Raw genomic sequence first — 20,238 nt, forward strand, 5'->3', positions numbered from 1 at the left:
GAGCCTCAATTAAATGTGCATGAGCTAAGAAATCAGAGCATTGTGCAGAATCACCCTTTTTGGTGAGCTTAACTTCCACTGATTCTCAGTGATAAGAGATGGCCCCTCTAGATATTTCTAATTGCTTGCTTATGAAAAAGAATCTTTTGAGGAAAATTTTGAGGACTACCTTTCTGTTCTTGTATTAAAATCTGCTTTCTTGATTTTGAAATCAGGTTACAATGCCCCATTGCAATGGTAACTCGATCATTAAATATAGTAACCTGATTAACTCTAGTCCAGCTTTTGGTAGGGGCTTGGACAGGCAGACAAATTGACTTTGGCAAGCATCCTTCCACCCATTTATTATATGATTTTAATATATATATACACACATGCATGTACATGTCTGTATGTGTGCACACGTACACAAAAACATCCATATTCCTGTCTGCAACTGCTGGCCTTGGAATGCTGCTGGTCTGCCTGACACCAGGAACTACCTCCTTCAGAAAAATATTGTTGAAGTTTTAAAGTAGATATTTAGGGGAAAGATGTCAAGGAAACACCCCAGGGGATACAAATCTCATTTACTAGCTGGAGTATAACCTACAGCTCACTGCTGAAGTACTGACTCTGACCAAACAAAGCCAGAAGCAGCAAATAAAATGCAAGGCAATGCCAACAGGCAGGAAAATTTGGGAATGCAAGAGTTTATAGTGGAAATGTAGAAATGTGTGTGCATGTAAACATACACACTTTAAAGTTGTTGGGGTTTGTGTTTTGGAGGTTTTTTTGGTGTTTTCTTCTATGTATGAGCTTTTTTTTTGCCTTTGGCTTTTTGTTTCTTTTGTTTGTATTGGTTTTTGTTTGGGTGTTTTTTTAAGTTTTCCTCTTCAAATTGAAGAGAAAATAATTTGAATTTCTAAAGGTAAAAGAAGTTCAGCTACTCCATCTGCTTCTGTTTTTACTGACCTGCAAAACAAGACACACAGCTGCATTTTATTACGCTGCTCTATGAAAGTTTCACCTGAACAGGGGAAAATGCTAAAACAAAACTTTGGAGCTAACTACATGATACAGAGCCAACCCCCCACCCCTTAAAACAGCTAAAAGGCAACATTTGAACATTGAAAACATAAATGTTTTCCACTAACTTTCCCAATATATTCACATTGAATGATCATGACCATAATGCATTTTAAAAGTCATTCAGGATAACATTTTTAGGTTATTTTACTGTTAAATATGGATAGCAAAATTTATTCTAATAATTCAATAATTAAGCGCAAATAAAAGAAATTTGTAGCTTGATAAACTCACTTCCATTTCCTTTCCTGGAGAAAGATGACTGACTGATCCACTTGAATTATGAAACATTTTCACAGTACATTTAGCTTCATTTTGCACTAACTCCTGGTACTGGTTCACCACCCTGAAACAAACAATAAGGAAATAAAAAGATTAACAAGTTTGAACTTCCAAAGTAGATACTTATAGATAAACACATAATTGTATATGTTATAGTCATGCATTTTATATATTGTGTAAGCATATCTCTATATGCTTACACAATATATAAAATACAATACATATATAACACATATAACACAATATATATAACAGAGAGATGTACATATATAAAACATACTTATACCTCTTTGTATCTTTCTACATTATATTCCTGGGCTCTTAGATTTATTAAATTTTAACTTTTAATCTCTTTTTTTTCCTTAAACAAAATACAGTGTGAGAAGCACTCTACTGAAGGAATACAGAACACAACAGAACAGTTCCATTCCCAAAAGCAACTGCAGATCTTTGGGATCTAAGCCAACAGGGATCCCATTCCCCCTTTTTTACAGAGGTCCAGAATGTTTTATAAAAGTGTCTCTTCTGGTTATGCTATCTGTGAAACAGTCAACTCTCCTTCAGCTTGAGGTCTATGTCAGATGAGGAGTCTAAATGCAAGGGCTGAACAATCACTCCACTGTGAGCATTATGACAGACATTTGATAAAGCATCAGGGAAACAAGTTTAAAATATTGTTTTATCAAATTGAATCAGATACTACATCTCTGCTCATCTAACACAACCAAGCTGAGGGAATACTGTTTCACAAACATGATTGGAATATACAAAATGACCTTGAAATATAAAGCTGAAGTACTGTGGTCACTTACACTCTGGCAGACTGGACCTCAGCGAAAACCAGCTGGAATATTTCCATTACCTCACACCTAAATGTGATGAAATACTCTTTATTTTGATGTAGCCCTGCTTCTGTCATATGCTGTTACCTGACCAATGCAGACATAAGCAAGGGCCCTGACACACACAATGGAGGAAAGGGGGCAGTGCACTTTTTGTAGCAATTAGATTTTAGACTGACTTATTTAAAAATTGGTGGAATCAGGGTAGTAAAATGCTATGTACTCAAAAAGGTGGTCCTGCACTCCTCTACTGTTTCTTCTTGTCCTTGTCCCTGAAACCCTGATGCTTATTCTGATGAAAGGACTTGTGCAACCCAGTGACAAACATGATCAGGAAATCAATCCCAGTTAAAACTGGGCTCTTGTAATATTGTTGTTTTACTTTTCAGCCAGCCAATCTCCCCAGTTCAGCTTACAGAACAAACAGCAAAAGTATCAGCACAAAGGAGGCAGGAGAGAATATAAGCAAAGAGTTTCTTGACCAAAATTACCTATTTAAAAAAAGAACATTATTATTGATTTTTGATCAAATCAAAGACACATTTCCCTGCCAGGCACGTAAGGGTGTGTGAAGATAAGAGCTATGGCATGTACATAGCCAGCAGTATCCCATGGAGGCACAAAACCACAACTGGCTCTGACAGAGGCTGCTTTTTAAAGGTTCTGTGCTTATATGCACAGGCAATCTAATGCGATGTACTCTGACAAACACTTAAAAACCACTTATTTTGCTGCCTCAGTTATCCCTGAATTAGCTACTCCTACTCATTCTACAACTAAAATATACTGAAAAACTGGTTTATTGCTTCTCTAGGAAAGCTGAATCAAGACATGCACAATACACAAAATGAAAGTGTATAAATCTTAAATCCTAGATTACACTTCATTACTAAAATGACCAGTTTAAATGAACCATTTCCATGACTTCTAATTTACCATGCCAAATGTTAGGATGAAATTACTGCTAAGTGGTCTCAGAGTTCAGGTGTACTCACATATTTGATGTCCTCTATTCTTCCTTGCTTGTTAAATACAGAAGCTACACACTATTCTATTTCTTGATATGATGACTAATTCCTCTTATTTTTTTTCATTTGTTCTGCATCTGTTTCCGTAACCATAGCACTGGCAGTCATAACTGCCAAAAAGGAACAAAATTTATTATTTGTCATCAAGCCATTACATTAATTTACCTTTCAGCATCAGTCTTCGAACCAATAAGGAACCTAAAATGTAAAGTATATTTTCAGTCATGAATTGGACTAAAAGAACATATTTTTATAATCACAAGGCTTCAAACAAATGGCAGTGCTGTGTTTTTTTCATACCTGCTTGAAATACAAATGATAATGTATCCATTCAATGGACTAAGTATCACTCAGTATTTGAAATACACACTTGACTTCCTAACTATATGTAAAATACACACACATGATCTAATATGGTCTCCTTTAACAGCAAATTACCTACAAAGGAAAAGGCAGAATATAGAAGTTTTGGATTTTATAATTAAAAAAAAAAAAAGTGAGTAACTGCTACAGAATTATTTATGTAAAAAGTACATGTAAGGAAAAGATATGTATAAACCAACACCATACCAGTACACTCAGACTGAAATAGAAGCGTGTTGAGGGGAGGTCAAAAACAGTCCTGTGCATAATATTTTAACAAACATTTAGTTTCCATTGTTTGATTTCACTTATGCCAATTCCAATTCCCCATGATTTTCCAGACCTCCTAAATAGGTATCTCTCTTTTGCATAACACTTATGGCTTGAAAATTTATTACTATGTTTCTTGAACTTTACAGAAGTTTCTCTTTCTCCAGCTCAAAAAAAAAAAAAAAAAAAAATTTATTTTACTGAACAACAAAAATGTTTACTTCACCTTTCATTTCATATGACAATTTGCCAAGGATGGGTTATTCAAGTTTTGATGAACTTTCATTGTTAGTGTCTTAGCAATGATTTCCAAAACCCTCCAGGCATTTAATTCCTCTAAATTAATTTAATTCCCAGCCTTATTACACAACTCTAAGCTAGCACTGTTGTTCCAAAAAGATCAGCACTAGGTATGTGAGCTGATTTTGGCAAGGGTAGAGTTAATTTTCTCCACGATAGCTGACACAGGGCTGTTTTGGATTTGTGCTAAAAACAGTGTGGTAATACAAGGGTGTTTTAGCTATTCCTAAGCAGTACTGACAAAGGTCTCTCACAAGCAAAAGGGCTAGGGGTGTTCAAGAAGTGGGGAAGTAACACTGCAAGGACACCTGACCCCAAGTGACCAAAGGAAAGGATATTTCATACATACCATATGGCAAATAAAGCCAGGGCAAAAAGGAAGAGAGGGGTAGGGGAAGCATTTAAAGAGAAGGCATTTGTCTTTCCCAGTAAGCATCAGGTATGATGGGGCCCTGCCCTCCTGGAGACAGGCAAACACCCGCCTGCCCATGGGAAGTGGTGAACGAATTCCTTTTTTTGCTTTACTTGCATGTGTGGTTTTCCTTGACACATTAAACTGTTCTTATCTCAAGCCACATGGTTCCTCACTTTTACCCTTGCTATTTTTTCCCCCATTCCACCAGGGAGGTCAGGGGAGGAGAGAGTGAGTGCTTGCATGTTGCTTAGTTGCCAGCTGGGGTTAAACCACAACAGTATGGAAACAAACAGTGAATAGCTCAAGTCTAGGGATAAAGTACTCTTAAAACTCAGGATGTTTTAAGATTTTCATAAAAAATAAGAGAATGATTACATACTAGAAGATAAAAATAACTTTCATTAGCAGAACTAAAAGGTTTGCGGAGTCTCACTGCTCCTTGCCTTAGTGAAATTTATAGGCTCTACTCTGCTGCATGGGTTCCTCCACACAAATAATCTGGTATATGCAACAAAAACAGCCAAGAGCAGAGAATCTTTGTAGAACCCCAGCCAAAACCAGCACATTTCAAACAATTCAAAATTATGAAGCTTCTCAGAAGCTCATGTTTTTCTTCATTTATTTAGTTCAACTGGATCTAAGAGTAAACAGAATATAGTCACATCTTTCACTTTCATGGCATCAGGCAAATTTTGAGAACAATCAAGATTCTGAGTATCATCAAAAAGGAGTGCAACAACATCTCATAGTGTCTCCACAATTTTCATGGCTGGATTTGCTGGTGGTCTTATTTCTCCCTCAATGTATCTTTAATGTAAAAGAATGTATTAATTTAAAATAAAAGTACATTTGAAATATGATGGTGGCTTGTACACCTTTTGGTTTGGGTTGTTTTTTTGGTTAAAAAATCTTAAGTCAGACTTCTAGCTCTAGAGTATTTTTGTGACTGAAAATGACAAGTAATGCTTGTTTTCCTCCACCTACTTATCACAGCATAGTTTAAAAAAAAGAACATGTAACTTACTGTGATGGAGTTAATAGGTTGTCATTTTCCTCATCACCTTTGAGTGTCTGAATTTTACCATAGTACAAGGGATTGCCAAGAGACTGAAAAATGGTCAGTTTTGTTTTTTGAACCTGATTACCAACTTCACATTCAAACACATAATCATCCTTCATTTCCTAAAAAGACAGAATGACCTAGTAAGTCTTGAACAAGCCTTAGCTGAAACAGCAAGTAAAGCAGACCACCTCCATATACAATACAGAGTAAGAAACATTCTATAAGTAACTTTAAATAACACTCTATAGGAAAGGGTGCATTATCTAAAATCAAAGTGATTCCAGAAGTTACATTAACAGGATGAGAGGAAAAGGATTTATATCTCTTAAAAATACAAAGTTATTGCAAACCCCAAACGATCATGTTAGACATAGAAATGTAGACTGGGTAAACATATATAGAAACAGTTTTATATGAATTATGACAATGCAAAAATGTTGAGAATAAAATGCTGGAGCTGAACATTAAATTCTATGGGGAAGTATTACTTTTTTCCAACAGGCAACTACAAAGATATCATGATACATGCTGTTAATAAAGCTAGTACCTTGCCTCTGAAATGATAAAAAAAAATCAATTATGTGATTTAATCACATAACTAATCAGTGAATTAAATATTATTAATGTGAATTAATCAGTGATTATATTAAATTACTACTTCTGATCAAGTCACATTGTTTGTGCCAAAAATCTTAAGGTTCAACTTAAACATTGCAGAAGGAGTTTTTTTGTAAGAGGCATTTAATATTACTCTCTCTCAAAATGTAACATTTTGATTTCAATAAAGCTCTTTTTATTCCGCCTTTGAATGTCTGAGTAAAGAAAGCAATTTGTTGTGCAGAGTTCTGTGTAAATAATGATAATTTCTTTAGTACAAGCTGCTTATCCGTGTATTTCTGGAAAATATGAGGAAATCAGACTGATCATATGCTTGCTTTACTGTATAAAATTACAAGTATCTCTGGTAATCTTCCCATGTCTCTGTAACACATGGAAGATTAATTAAATTGGGGGAGGGAAGATTATTCCACATTACATTGATTTTGTTGAAATAAGAGGCATTTTAACTAGAGACAGTAAAGTTTCGCCAAAGGTCTAAATAACTCACGTGTGCTGGCCAGACAGTTGGTTGTGAGTCATCAGACTTGATAGACTTTTCCACTTTGGCATATTTTTCCACCTTAAACAAACAGAGAGATCAGAAAAGAAAGAATCTCCTATGTTACCTCCTATGTTTCTTCAAGGAAATTTAATTGAAGAACCCTCAGAACTATATATTTATAGAGTTATAGTACATTTCCTATGTTAAACTCAACAGAAGAGTGAAACAGTTTCAGACTACAGATTGAAATCATTGCCTGCAATGTGGAACCGTTAAGTAATTTCACCATAACAGTAATTCCTAAAGCCTCTGATTAAGTCAGTTACAACACAGTTGAAGTGAAAAGAGAGGTTTGTTTCGCAGAAACTTACACTGCCATTCCACTGTCATTTGCACTCTTGGCAGCCCTATAATGTCCACAGCTACAGTCTTGTCTAGTCTACAGTCTCTTAAAAAATCTCAGCATAGTAGAGAAAACTTGTGGAAAGAGACCTGGACATCCTGGTTGGTGGCAAGTAAAATATGAGTCAGCAGTGCCCTGATCATATCTCCCTGGCAGCCAGGAGGTCCAGGCATGTCCTGGGGTGCATCAGTCACAGCATCACCATCTGGGCAAGGGAGGGGATTGTCCCACTCTGCTCTGGGCTGGGGTGGCCTCACCTCAAGTGCAGGGGGCAGTTTTGGGTGCCACAGTATAAGAAGGATATAAAGCTACTAGAGAGAACTCAAAGGAAAGCCACAAGGATGGTGAAAGCCCTTGAGGGAAAGCTGCATGAGGAGTGGCTGAGTTCACTTCAGCAGGGAGGAGACCGAGGAGAGAGCTCATTGCAGTTATAACTCCCTTGTGAGGGGAAGAGGAGGGGCAGGCACTGATCTAAACTCTCAGTGGCCAGTGACAGGACCCCAGGGAGGTACGTGAAGTTGTGTCAGGGGAGGTTTAGGTTGGATATTAGGAAAAAGTTCTTCACCCAGAGGGTGGCTGGGCACTGGAACAGGCTCCCCAGGGTAGTGGTCACATCACCAACCTGACAGAGTTCAAGAAGCATTTGGATAAGACACATGATATGATTTTGGGGCTTGTCCTGTCCTGCAGGACTAGGAGTTGGACCTGATGATCCTTGTAGGTCCCTTCCAACTCAGGATTTTCTATGAGTCCCTTCTGTACACTAATAGTATGTGTTCTGGTAGTGCCAGAAACTAAGAATATGAATGCCCCCAAGAGAAAAATGCACACAGAGTGAAAAAAACAACTCTCAATTAGAATTCTCTGCATAAAATCTAAAACTTTTCAAAATATTAATCTCCCATAGTATAACATATCAAAAGGCAAGAATTTCTGCCAAGATGAAAAGTGACTCATATTTAAACAATCTACAAACCTCATTTGCTTTTTGGGTTTTCATACTATCAGAGAACCTCAAATAGACATGTGCTCATTGAGTCCACAGAAGAACAATGCTAACAATTTGTTTGTACTGATTACTTCATCCAAACTATTCTGATATAACTGCAATATATTACAGTGTGGCTTAACTTGTGTTTATATCTTATGGAACAGAAAAGTAACTGTAAATTTTAAAGTCACTCCCATTTTTTAAAGGTCATTCTTTGATACTGGTTGCTTCTTGGACACTTCTTCATATAATACAATCTAATAATTGCTAATTATACATAACTGGTGGTCTTACATCCACTTCAGAAGGAGCAGTCAAGTAGCAAGGGTTCTGTTTCCACATATCTACGCACTGGAAAATGAAAAACAGGATTAATATATTAAATCCTTTAATTAAATAGTTAGAAGTACATTACATTACTTTTCAGAACACTTACATTTCCAGCTTTTGAAATTTTGAGGTCATACTGCTGGGTTGCTTTCCTCTCCTTCCTTTTCTGTAAGTAGTCAAGTAGTCTGAGCTGAGGTGGAGTTGAGTAGTGAGCTACTTCTTGCTGTCTGTTCAGAGAGGACCTTGAGTACCTTTTGAAGCACCTATGGCAAAATGACACCTAAGCTTGTAAAACCATCAACATTAACTTCTCCACTGCCCTTGTACAAAACCAAAAATATGCAGGGAACTGCTACTTACATGAAGACTAATAAGTTTGTAAATACCAATTTAAAATTGCTTTTGGATTGCGATTGGATTAAACTGTACAACTTTAAATTATGATTTCATATTTATAAAAGATACCAGTATTCTGTTCATCTGTTTCAGCACTAAGAATGTGCTTATTTTTTAAATGCCTAATTTAAGTATATCATCAAAATGAGTAATTAAGAAGCTGCCAAGCCTAAAATATTTATGTATTATCATAATTTCAGTTCCATCAAATGATCCTTGTCCTACTTATGTAACTATAAAGTTATAATGACAGTAGCTACCCTCTAGTCTTTGTTTCATGGCAAATTCATAGACTCAGTAATGCTGTTCTGGACATACATTTAATCCCTTTTCCTATTTTTCTAGTGGAATATTTGTTGACCACCAAGCTTTAATTTCAAGGACAGCTTGATCAAATTCATGATTTATATTTTTTTCAGAAATTACCGCTGATTTGGTACTAGCATAGTATTTCAATGCAAATTAATTTTCAAAATATTTCAGTAATTGTGACAGAACATTAATGCATTTCCTATTTACAGAGTGAATGCAACTCTTGTGATAGAACAAACATGTCGAGCAAAGGTTTCAAGCTTCTGTGGAAATAAAAAAGGGCCCAACCATGCACAAAAGTGAAATAATTTCAGTATTTTGTATCACATTATTTTCAATTTTTCCAATATTCTTATACAATTACACTTCTGTTTAACCTGAATGTCAAACACACAAATAATTCTTTTCATTTACTCATTCAGGATGAAACTTATGTGTAGCTTTTGACAAATTAGAGACCATTATACAACATATCTGTTTATATATTTTACATTACTGAGCTGCCATCTGACTCTGTGTACACAAAACCTATGCAAAGAAAACCCCAAATCCAAACTGCAATAAAACTGATTATGTTAACATGTTTACACTTTCCTTTGATATAAAAAAATGAGCCCACTACAGTATCTACTAGCAACCAAAATAAAATACAGTATTGAACACTTAAAAATGTGATATAATTTCTTGACTGTTTCTCACATATTCCTATTTAAGTAGGTATTACATAGGAGGAGCTAAATTTTTACATAAAGCATTACTTCTATTTTTCTTTGAAAACATATTTCGTACTGAAAACTACCGTTTCATGGGGCGAGTGTTCATCTTCTGCTTGTTGTACAGGAGTCTGTTTGTAGTACAGGTCACTGCTATTGAAGGATCAAGACACAAAGGCTCTGCTGTAGCCAAAATAAGTTGGCTCTCAAGTAGGAGTTTGTCTTCCTGTAATATATACAGCTATTAATAAATATAAAAATAGGAAAACTTTTACAATTGTCAAGTTCCTATAAACCTATGCATGTAGACATTACCTTAGAAAAACCTGAAAAAATTATTAAACAAATAAAAAATTATAATAAATTTTTGTTTTGTTGTGTATTTATGACATCACTGTAAAGTTTTTAAATGACCTCTAACCTACCTGTGTCCATTTGTGGTTGTCACTTGTTATAGAATGCACATCACAAATTAAAGTCTGAGGAAAAAGACAAAATGGTAGTTATGAATAACAGGATTTGATAATGTATGTTCAGTTAACTGGGCATATCCAGTCTACGAACTACCATAATACTGAGAAATTACTTAAGGCTCCTCTTTACCTGCATTGTAGGTCGCAAAAGAATGTGCTTGCTTTGGTAGGTTGGAGATTTCATGTTACCAGACTGCCTGTAGTCCCGTATTTCTGCTATGACACACCCACAATGGAAAATATTAACCTGGTTGAAAGAAAAACACCAGCTTTTGAACAACATTTACCAATCTTCCCCTGCCTCTATAAAGAAGTTTGCTATATAACATATAAAATTCAGTGAAACTAGGAATAAAACACATGACTTAGTTTTTCAGACCAGCAGTCCTTTCTATGTACACAGACATGTTTGTCCTAGACACACCTAAAATACAAGTTTCAAATGCAGTGTTTTCATATGCCAGCAATGCAGTTGTAAGAAATTGCCATGCCAAACATTCCATAATGACAAAGAACAAAGGAAATTTTGCTAGAGTTGAAGATGTTTCACAGCTGTAATCATAGCAATCTCTCTTATCTCCTTCTCCTCAGTAGTAAGTACTGTTTTTTTCCTATATATCAACAAAATATTTATTTGGGGCATTAAATACTACAGTTTTATATCCACAAGTGTCTTGTGCTTACAATCATCTATGTGAAGCACTCAAAAAAATCAAGGTCTATCTGGGTGCAATACACAAGTTCTTTTTGAAAACAAAAACTCCAAACCTGAGATTTTTCTAAAAGATCAACCAAAATAGGTGGTAGTTCCTCTGCATCCAAATATTCAAGCAGCTCTCCTTCTTCATAAGGCAGACGAATGGTCTCAGAGTCTGAATTTAAAGAAAACATATTACCTTTGTGTTTCAAAAAACACATTAAGAAATCTAAAACTTGCCACAGGAAAAATCAGGGTTGGCAGAAACCCATCCACACATACCAATTTTTTTGGATACTATTATTTTTTACATCCATTTCTGTACTTAGAGTTTTAGTTTGCTCTTACTGTGCTAGCTTTTGCTCCCAGTTGACATATTGTATGCTCTTATCACCCATGGCAGTACAAATGGCATGAAATGCCACCAAAGTGGAACACAAATGCCTCTAGGCAGATCTAGACACGGGAAGCAGTGAAAGAAGCAATTTGACAAGAGGAATCTGAAGTGAATGAAACTTGCATATACAGCTGCAGAAACTAAGGGGAAATAAGAGACTGGAAGGTTATCAAAAAGACTCCTATCTACAGATTTTGTCTGTAGATAAACAGCTCAGAGCTTTATGTAAATTTTTCGCTCAAGTACTACAGTTGGTTATTCTCCCACCTCCCAGTGCAATTATGTTGCAATTATGTAACAGATAAATGTAAACAAAAACACATTCTAAAAAAATTATACAGCATTCTGAGTATTTTTTAAAATCCAAGAGAAAAATATTACCTGAACCATTTTTTCCCCTGAGCATCAGCGAATAACCCTCATTTCCTGGATAGAGGTTTACTACCAGACATGACAACGTCTCCTGCATAACCAGCTTCTCAAGTAAGTTCACATTTCGTCTCAGCTTCTGCTTTAAAAGTAAACATTGCTCATGAACATAATACTATGAAATAATTAGCAGAAATAAAACCAAAAGCAATTGTTTTTATTAGACTGTTACTTAGATTAATGACAAATTACACATCTAAACAAGCTCAGTTAAATTTAATTTTACCGTATTCAGCAGAGTAAACATATTATGTATTATCATGCATGCTTATAGACAAAGATTTTTGTAAAAAATCCCACTCATTTAAACCACAAACCCTATAACTGGAAGTCCACAGACAACAGAGTTAAATGCTAAAATGTTGTAGATCTACAGTGCACCATTATTTGTATCATTCTACAAATATCATAAATCCACTACAACTTATTTGATAACAACAAAATATTTAGTACTTTCAGATATTCCTAACAGAAGAAGGCATTTCTCTCCAGGATTAAACTAACAAGCATTTGGAAGCTTTCTTAATTGCATTTTCTTGCCCTTATTTGCTGAAATCTGATCCAGCAGCCCCAGATACTATTCCCTTTTTTAACTGTAAAACTATCTTTTCGATGTGTAACAGATTTTTATAATTGCTTGGTGTCTTTCAGAGACCACATAAACATCCTACAAATTGAAACATTTGAAATCCCCTTAGAACTTAAGACAATGAATTCTGAACCTCAGATAATTTTACAGCCTCTGGCTGGAGACCATATTTCATCTCTGAATACCAGCTCTGGGTACAACCATCAACTGGGAGTTAACCCGAGTGCTCATTTGTCTTCTCATTAATTTTACTTACTTGAAAGCAGCAATACAGCAGGTTCCACAGCTTTATCTTCTTTTTCAATTTGACATTCAGAGTTTAGCAAAGTAATTTGTACCTTTTACACCTTATATTTAGAACTGATAAGCCAGTTTGAGTCTCTTTGCTAGCCTAATGAAAATTTTTCACAAAACTTCTTAGCTTACCAACAATTGGAGAAATAAATCAGAATTCACAACAAAATTACAGGGTCTGAAAAATGTTCCACATTTTTCCATGGCAGTCATGCTAAGCAATTGATTGTGAAACAACCACGCACATGGCATTGACCATGGCCCTGAACTTGAACACAAGTGCCCTTCGATGACACAGCATTAAGACAGAATGAACAGCTCACTAAACCAGTCTAGGCCTTACTATTCACATTATATAGTCTTATCTTTAAGTGACTACTACAGTAAGAAGGCTTTATACTTGATTTAACCAAGAAATTAAGTGGAATTAAAACCAAAGTAGTTTCTCAACCTGCCTGTTTAGACAGAAATGAAAAGCTTTTCAGCAATTTCCACTTACCTTTATCTCAGGCTCTTTTTCACATTCTTCAATATATAAATCATAAAGTTTTTGAAATACAGATTTTCTGAAATTAAAAAGACTCAACATGTAACCAAAATTAAATTAAAGAAATGCTATTAAGAAACTAAACACTGAAACGCTTGGTACCTTCCACTGGATAAATATTTTCTTTTGGGAGGTCTCTGACGGGCACTTTCAATAATATACTAAAAGAGAAAAGTAAACAAGAAACCAGCATACATTACAAAGAAATTTAATTCTAGTTACCACACAACTAGAGATCACTACCAGACAGTGTTCCATGTATACAGAAAGTAATTAACAGTTATGGTACATGACTGTTCCAAAAGTGCACTAAACACAATCTGGTTTATGTTACAGTCATCAACAAGAACACAACTCAATTTAGCTGTCAAAGACAGCATTTCATGCCCATGGCATCAGTTCCATGCAAGGTCTTGATCCTACACTCACATCTTTTCATTACAGTAGTAACTAACACTACAACACTACTGTACTTAGCTACCACTACTGAAATTCATGTGGTTAACCCACTAAGGTACAACCAAGTTTATGCATACGGGCTTAACAACATTTACAAATCAAATACTTCTCAACATAATAATTTCAGGAAGCTCTCCCTTTGCCTTTTGCATTTACATTATTTTTCTCTATAGACCTGTGCATTATAAATAACATTCATGTACATTAAACATTTGAATTAAAAAAGAATAAGAGAGATAGCATCCTCCAGTAAATGTAATTCATATTCTAACAAGGTTTTTCCAAATCTCTATTGTTCGAAGTATTTCAATTAACAGCTTTGTTCAGAATTTATGTTCTCTCACAGGAACATGTATTTCCCGTAACAGGGTAACTGTTCTATCAGATGACAGCACTAAAGAACACGAACATGAAGGCACTTGCCTCTTCATTCTCACTAGGCTATCCTTAAAAAACACAAACAGGACTTTACCACATATTTCTGCCTGCTCATTTCACAGCACACAGATTTGCTGGTTTAGAAGGGGAAAGCTCAAGTCTTGCACAGTCTATCACCATTGCACTTGATGTTCTCAGTACAATGGGTAAGAGACAAATACATTACAGCAATTTCAGTGAGAATTCTGCAAACTCAGTGTTACATGTATAGATGATTACACACGTATATATTTACATAACGTGGTTTTCTACCACTCTTCAGGAGAAATAAAAAAATAGCTGTTGTATTTTTATAACTCTAAGACCAATAAATTATGTACAAACAAGTAATTTAGCTGCTTCTTACCTCAGCACGATCCAATGCCAGTTCTAAAGCTTGTTGCTGCAAGAATGACAAAAGGTTTTTTAGAAATTATATGACTTTTTTTAACATCCTCATACATTAAAAACACCCCAACAACCCTACTACAACTGATATGAATTTATAATTAGAAGAAAGGCTCAAAAATTCTTTGGCACATACTAAACTTAGCTAAAACCTCACGTAACTGTATCACAAGGCTTGGCTAAATTATGATGCCTTAGAACAATGAAAAGCAATTAGAATTAAAAGCAGGAATGGAAATTTACACCTAATAAAAGCAGTAACAAATACTACCCAAAACAAATAGAGATGACAACTAGAAAACCTGATCTCCTTTGTTAAGCTGGGCACTAACTCAACAGAAAGGATAGGCCAAAATATCCCTGAACAGATATCCAGGAAGAAAACATTTATCTTTTAAATACCAGTGCCCAAGTATCGGCGCAGTTATTTTTCACAAAGTGGAAACAAAGATCTTGTGCTCAGAACTTTACTTCTGCACGTAATACAATTTAAGAAGTACTCCTTACGATATACTGTTAGGTGGCTAGGAAACAAAACCAGCTTTCACTACAGACTTTCTCCAAGGTAGGCTAAAAGTCTGCTCAACCCCATGAAACACAACAAAATCTGCAAAAGCTTTTCAATATCCCATAGCATGGTATACTCAATACCATTTATTTTAATGAATTTAGCTCTTTTGGAATGTTTTTTTTTCCTTCAGTATACCTGCAGCTGATAAACTTTTATATCAAAAAGAGCCCAAAACTTCATAGATCAGAATAATGAGTTCTTGGACTAAAATTTGACAAGTATTTCAAACCAGAATAAACAAGCACCAGTGTCAAAAAACAACTCTAAGAAAGTCTTCCTTGTTTTCCAATGTTCCTTCTCTGGCACTCACTTAAGCCCTGACATCCTTTGTACAGGAATAATTTGCTGCTGCTAAATGAACCAGACAATGAAAGTGACTTGGGGCAGGGAGGAAAAAAGAGGACACTATTAAGAACCAAAGCCTTGTAGGAGAATGCCAGGAGCTTGATTCATCTCCAGGTAAGTGCAGAAAAGCAATGCATTCACTTCAGTGGCAGCTGGATAATGTCCTTAGCAATGTACTCCGGACAAACTCTAATATTAGGTGAAGCTTAGGAACATTTGTAACAGGTAACTCTTGCCAAACATGCATTTGTCCTATTCCCTCAGTTTAAACCATCCCTATCAGCTGCTCCTAAAAGCAAACACCTCTACTTGAGCCTCAAGGAACAGAAGACACACGAGCCATGTCCAATGCAAGGTAGCACCAGTGATTACATAGATAATACTTTATTAGAATAGAATCCAGTGAAGAAAACCATACTACACAACAACAAAAGAACAACAAAGAAATATACAACAAAAACACTCATATAATATACCTAAAACAAAATTTCTTACCTGTTCATGAAAATCCCCCCACCTACTTACCATGCTACTGTGTGGTAGAGCCTGCCATGACAGAACATTATGATTTTCAAGTGTCTAGGTGTTGTTATGAAAATGTCAAATACTGATCTTTCTACATAAGAGAATATATCTAGTAGATACTTCAACAATACCTATGTCTAGGTATGATTTCAAATATTCAATTCACTGACTGTTTAACATTAGGTAAAAATCCATGTCAATATTAGCATCTGTGAATAAAAGACTACTATGTAGAAGTAGGATTTCTATACAGCAAATTTCCTGCCACCACTCCTGACTGAAAACACCACTAGCTTGATGTGGCAATTCCTATGCTGCACTGGCCAGTGAGTAATTGTTTAGAAGTATCCAAAAGCTATGAAGACACTCCTAAAAAGGGAAATATCAGAATTCAGCAGTAACAAGTAAAACAATTTTTAAAAGAAAATGTCAAATATTAGTGGCATTCTCCTCATCAGCCAGACAGTTAGCAGACTAGAGCAAAAAGATCTGAAAATATATGATCGAAATCCTAACTTACCATTGTAGTTGAAGCCATGTGGTCAAATGGCAAAAGAAGTACTTAAGGAGTTTCGTGTAGCAGGCAAAGAATCATATTTGATGGTCAGACTTGGGGTACTAAAACCAAAAAATTAAAGGAGAAAAAAAATACCACTGAGAAACAAAATAGGTATTTCATTTAAATACAACACTTCTGGTGGTTAATTCTATTTTAATTTCATTAGCAGAGTTTCCTCCAAGAGTAGGAACAAGTGCTCCACCTGCTGCTAGTGCAGAGGCTCTCACTCCAATGACTAGTACTACTACTTTTCACAATCATTTTGCATTAGTTTTATTCAACAGTAAAGCAACAAGCACGTAAATGTACGTACACTTTTCTCTATAGCAGCAGTCTACCTGGGCTATCCCAAATGTCACAACCTCAGATGCACAGGAGGCTAAAACACTTAATGAAAAGCAGAGTGTTTAGCATACCGCATCAGCTCTTTTGTTTTGCTTTTGAGAAGGTGTTATTAGCCAACATCGTAACCAACATAGCCAACACCTCCACTAGCGGTATTCGGTTTAAAACTGACTCACAACGAGCTGTCAATCAAGAAATAAAAAAAATTTGCTGCCACCGCCGGGGTGAAGAGCGAGCGGCGCTGCCTCCGACGGCAGCAGCCGGCCGGGAAGGGCCGGGCCGGCGCAAGCCAAGGGCGCGGGCCGGGCCCCGCTTCCCTTCCCGCCCGGACCGGCCCCATCCCGCCGCCCCCTCCCCGGCTGTGGGTGCCCCGTGCCCGCCGGTACCTGGTGGCCTCTCCCGCGGAGCCCCCGGCACAGCGGCCCCGCCGCCCGCCCGCGCATCCGCCGCCGCCGCGGCGCCCCGGCCGCTTCCGCCCCGCCGCTTCCGAGCCGCGGCCGGAAGGGGCGGGCGGGTCGCCGTGGAGACCGCGAGGGGCGGGCGAGGGCGGGGAGCGGCCGCCGGGGCGGCGATGGAGATGGGCGTGTGGGTTGGTGAGGGTGACGGATGGGCGCCGAGGAATTCAAAGGGTTTAATGGTAGTAAAGAGCCTGGACTGCGCTGCGACTCACAGCTTTAGTGCCCTTGTGAAGATCAGGATGGGATCCTCTGTGTCTCAGGAATGCTGTAAGGATATTTGGTGTGTCCATCTCTTGGCCCTGCACAGGACTGTCCCCAAGAGTCACACCGTGTGCGTGAGAGCAGTGTCCAAACACTTCTCAAGCTTGGTGCTTCAGTGACTTCCCTGGGGAGCCCATGAGCATCCATACTCGAGCTCTGCCAGGCACATCTACACCACACATTGTACGTATGTCCCTGAGCACAGCACTTTTATGACTTGGAGCACGTTTTCCCCAGACCTTTCTAGCACTTCTGGCTGAGCCGTAATTTATTTGTTCACAGCAATGTGCAAACGTGCTGCGCTGTGATCCTGCAGCCAGTCCTATAGGAAAAACCATACCTGACACCACCCTTCAGTGCCTTTGTTAACCTTGTGGTGCTGACATGTCCTAGCTAGGGATGACTTGAAAACTGAAGAAAATGTAGACACTGGGAGCCCTAGGTAGCTCTGGATAGAGTGAAGTGCTTCTTGTAGGACTACCCAGGTACTCTGTCTTGGTGCTGACACTGTTTTTCTTTCAGAACTGGATTCTTAGGAGCCCTTCTGTGTCTCACAGCATAACCAAAACATTGGGAATCAATTACTGGCTGTGTCTAGAGTATCTCAGAGCTTCTCACTGCATAGAGTAAAAACATCTGATGAGATCACTGCTCTTCAGCTGTGGGAATAAATAAGTTGGACACCTATTTTCAGCAACAGGAAGGCTAGTTTCTTGATTTTTTAGGAGCCCAAGTTGTTCCTGAACACCAGAGAAAAGATGACTGGAATCCTGTCCTGGAGCAGGAACAGGTGGCAGTTCTTCCTTGACTCATCTAGGCACTAAATAGATGTACAGTCCAACAGTTCAGCAGCTGCATTTCATCCAATTTTGAATGTCTTTTGAGGATGCAGTTGTGCCATCCTTTCACCTATTTTTTTTCTAAATTTATGTACTGTATGCCTGGGAGTACCAGAGTTCTGTTGCCATACTCATAGATCTGTCCCAGTACAAAATTGCCAAGCTGTTTTTCATTTTCCTGTGGTCTTTCAAAATTAACTGGATTACAGGCCTATGAATCTGAGTTATGCTGAGGCTGAGACAGTGATTCAAGTAGTGTCCCTCTTATTTGAGTATAAACATTAAAAAGAAATGACAGCATGCTCTAAGTAGAAAGTCCTTCATTCAAGTCAGACAGACTGTATGCATGTGGATGAAACTTGGGGCAAACAGCCATGAACTCCTGAATTCTAAATCAGTTATGTCACTGGCTTTCTATGTGGGCAGTTATAAATCCCTGTGGTAACATTTCCTACCCTGGTTATGTACATCTGTATTCAGGACTTAAATTATTTGCAGACATGAAGAAACCCCACAGCTTCCATTTACTTTTAAAGTCAGATACACTTTGTCAGGCATAACCATCCATTCTTTTGTAGGCAGATATTTCTAATGTGACTGTTTAAATAGAATTTTAGAGGTCTGGCAAGTATAGCACAAAGCTTGAGAGATCTGTGTTCTACAGCTGGGGACATTACCCCTGTCCTAATCAGCCTCCTGCTGGTCAAACAAGTCACTCCCTTGGGACTTCTTGGCTGCCTTGAAGAGTTCCTCTGACTTTGGGAGCAGTAACACATAGAGACACCTAGAATTATCTGTCTCCATCTCAAACTGAGCCGTTCTGCAAGTTCATACCTCAGCTCTGAGATGCTTTGTAGAGACACCTTAAAAACAGCCTTGATTTTCTGAATTTTCTGACTTACACTTTGTGACATAGGCATGTTTAATTCCATTCTTTCCTGATTGCTCCCCACTTGACAGTTTGAACTTGACAGTTCCTATTAGCGGTGTTCAGTAGGAGATAAAGTGGGTAAAGGCTTGCTTGCATTTCTTTACACAGAAATGTGGCTATCAGAGAATTAATTCAGGGGCTAACAATCTTTTCAGGATAGCAAATAAAGCAAGGAGATTTAATAGAGGTGGTAAGTCTGAAATGTTGTGAGCCACAGGGAGCAAGCCAGAGGCTGAGGTTACTAGGACTGATTTTTGGATGCAGTTTTTTCTGTTTTCTTGAGAAAGGCAGGGAGAAGGAAGTAAAAACTGAGGACATGGACAGTAGACTGGCTTCCTGATGGTCTGGAGGCAGGCAAGGCAACATTAGCTTGGGCCTGAGGAGGTTATGCAATCCAGGCTGTACTTTATTTAGGAAGGCTGCGCTGGCTGGTCCTTTTCTTGACATGGGCTTACATAGAAACCCTTATGAGAATGCCAAAGCATGCTTATAGTAATTAATGTCTCATGATGCTAGCTCAATCTGGTATTTGGATTTGGGATAGGTGTCATATTCTTTCCAAGAGCCAAGGAACCTGTGGTTGGAGGAGTTTGGCACTGAAGGCATTTCAAGGAGAACTTAGGGCAATACAGATACAGCCAAAAAATTTTAGTCTATGATGCCAAACGTACCTAGCTTACTAGCGCATAAAGGGAGGCTTATAAAGAAACCATTATATTTAGAGTATTTCTGGGAAGAGACTTTTGTCCAGTACCAGTTGATCCAACATGACCAATCAAAGCAGTGAACTAAACAGTGAGGTTGCCATGGCAAACC

The 20,238-nt window shown here is 37.5% G+C and overlaps 1 protein-coding gene across 10 annotated transcripts in view; it reads right to left on the reverse strand.

Annotated features, from left to right (window-relative positions):
• The window catches only part of SUPT20H (SPT20 homolog, SAGA complex component), a 29,963-nt gene extending 12,541 nt beyond the window's left edge, over positions 1 to 17,422 (reverse strand). For 7 of the 10 annotated variants that reach the window (XR_010783152.1, XM_066544918.1, XM_066544924.1 and 4 more), the window contains exons 1-16: positions 17,320 to 17,422; positions 16,550 to 16,647; positions 14,548 to 14,583; positions 13,407 to 13,465; positions 13,257 to 13,323; positions 11,827 to 11,956; positions 11,120 to 11,223; positions 10,482 to 10,598; positions 10,304 to 10,357; positions 9,965 to 10,104; positions 8,564 to 8,720; positions 8,422 to 8,478; positions 6,740 to 6,811; positions 5,593 to 5,750; positions 3,386 to 3,418; positions 1,303 to 1,414 (exon numbers count right to left, since the gene is read on the reverse strand). Coding sequence is in view for 9 of the 10 variants with exons in the window: in XM_066544918.1 (XP_066401015.1) it covers positions 1,303 to 1,414; positions 3,386 to 3,418; positions 5,593 to 5,750; positions 6,740 to 6,811; positions 8,422 to 8,478; positions 8,564 to 8,720; positions 9,965 to 10,104; positions 10,304 to 10,357; positions 10,482 to 10,598; positions 11,120 to 11,223; positions 11,827 to 11,956; positions 13,257 to 13,323; positions 13,407 to 13,465; positions 14,548 to 14,583; positions 16,550 to 16,567 (1,314 nt within the window). In the remaining variant the exon portion in view is untranslated. The remainder of the gene's footprint in view (positions 1 to 1,302; positions 1,415 to 3,385; positions 3,419 to 5,592; positions 5,751 to 6,739; positions 6,812 to 8,421; positions 8,479 to 8,563; positions 8,721 to 9,964; positions 10,105 to 10,303; positions 10,358 to 10,481; positions 10,599 to 11,119; positions 11,224 to 11,826; positions 11,957 to 13,256; positions 13,324 to 13,406; positions 13,466 to 14,547; positions 14,584 to 16,549; positions 16,648 to 17,319) is intronic. The other 3 variants (XM_066544925.1, XM_066544921.1, XM_066544919.1) reach the window with 1 other exon arrangement.
• Between the last annotated feature and the right edge of the window lie 2,816 nt (positions 17,423 to 20,238).

The sequence above is a fragment of the Molothrus aeneus genome, chromosome 2 (assembly GCF_037042795.1).
Source record: "Molothrus aeneus isolate 106 chromosome 2, BPBGC_Maene_1.0, whole genome shotgun sequence".
In the NCBI taxonomy this organism is placed as follows: Eukaryota; Metazoa; Chordata; class Aves; order Passeriformes; family Icteridae; genus Molothrus; species Molothrus aeneus.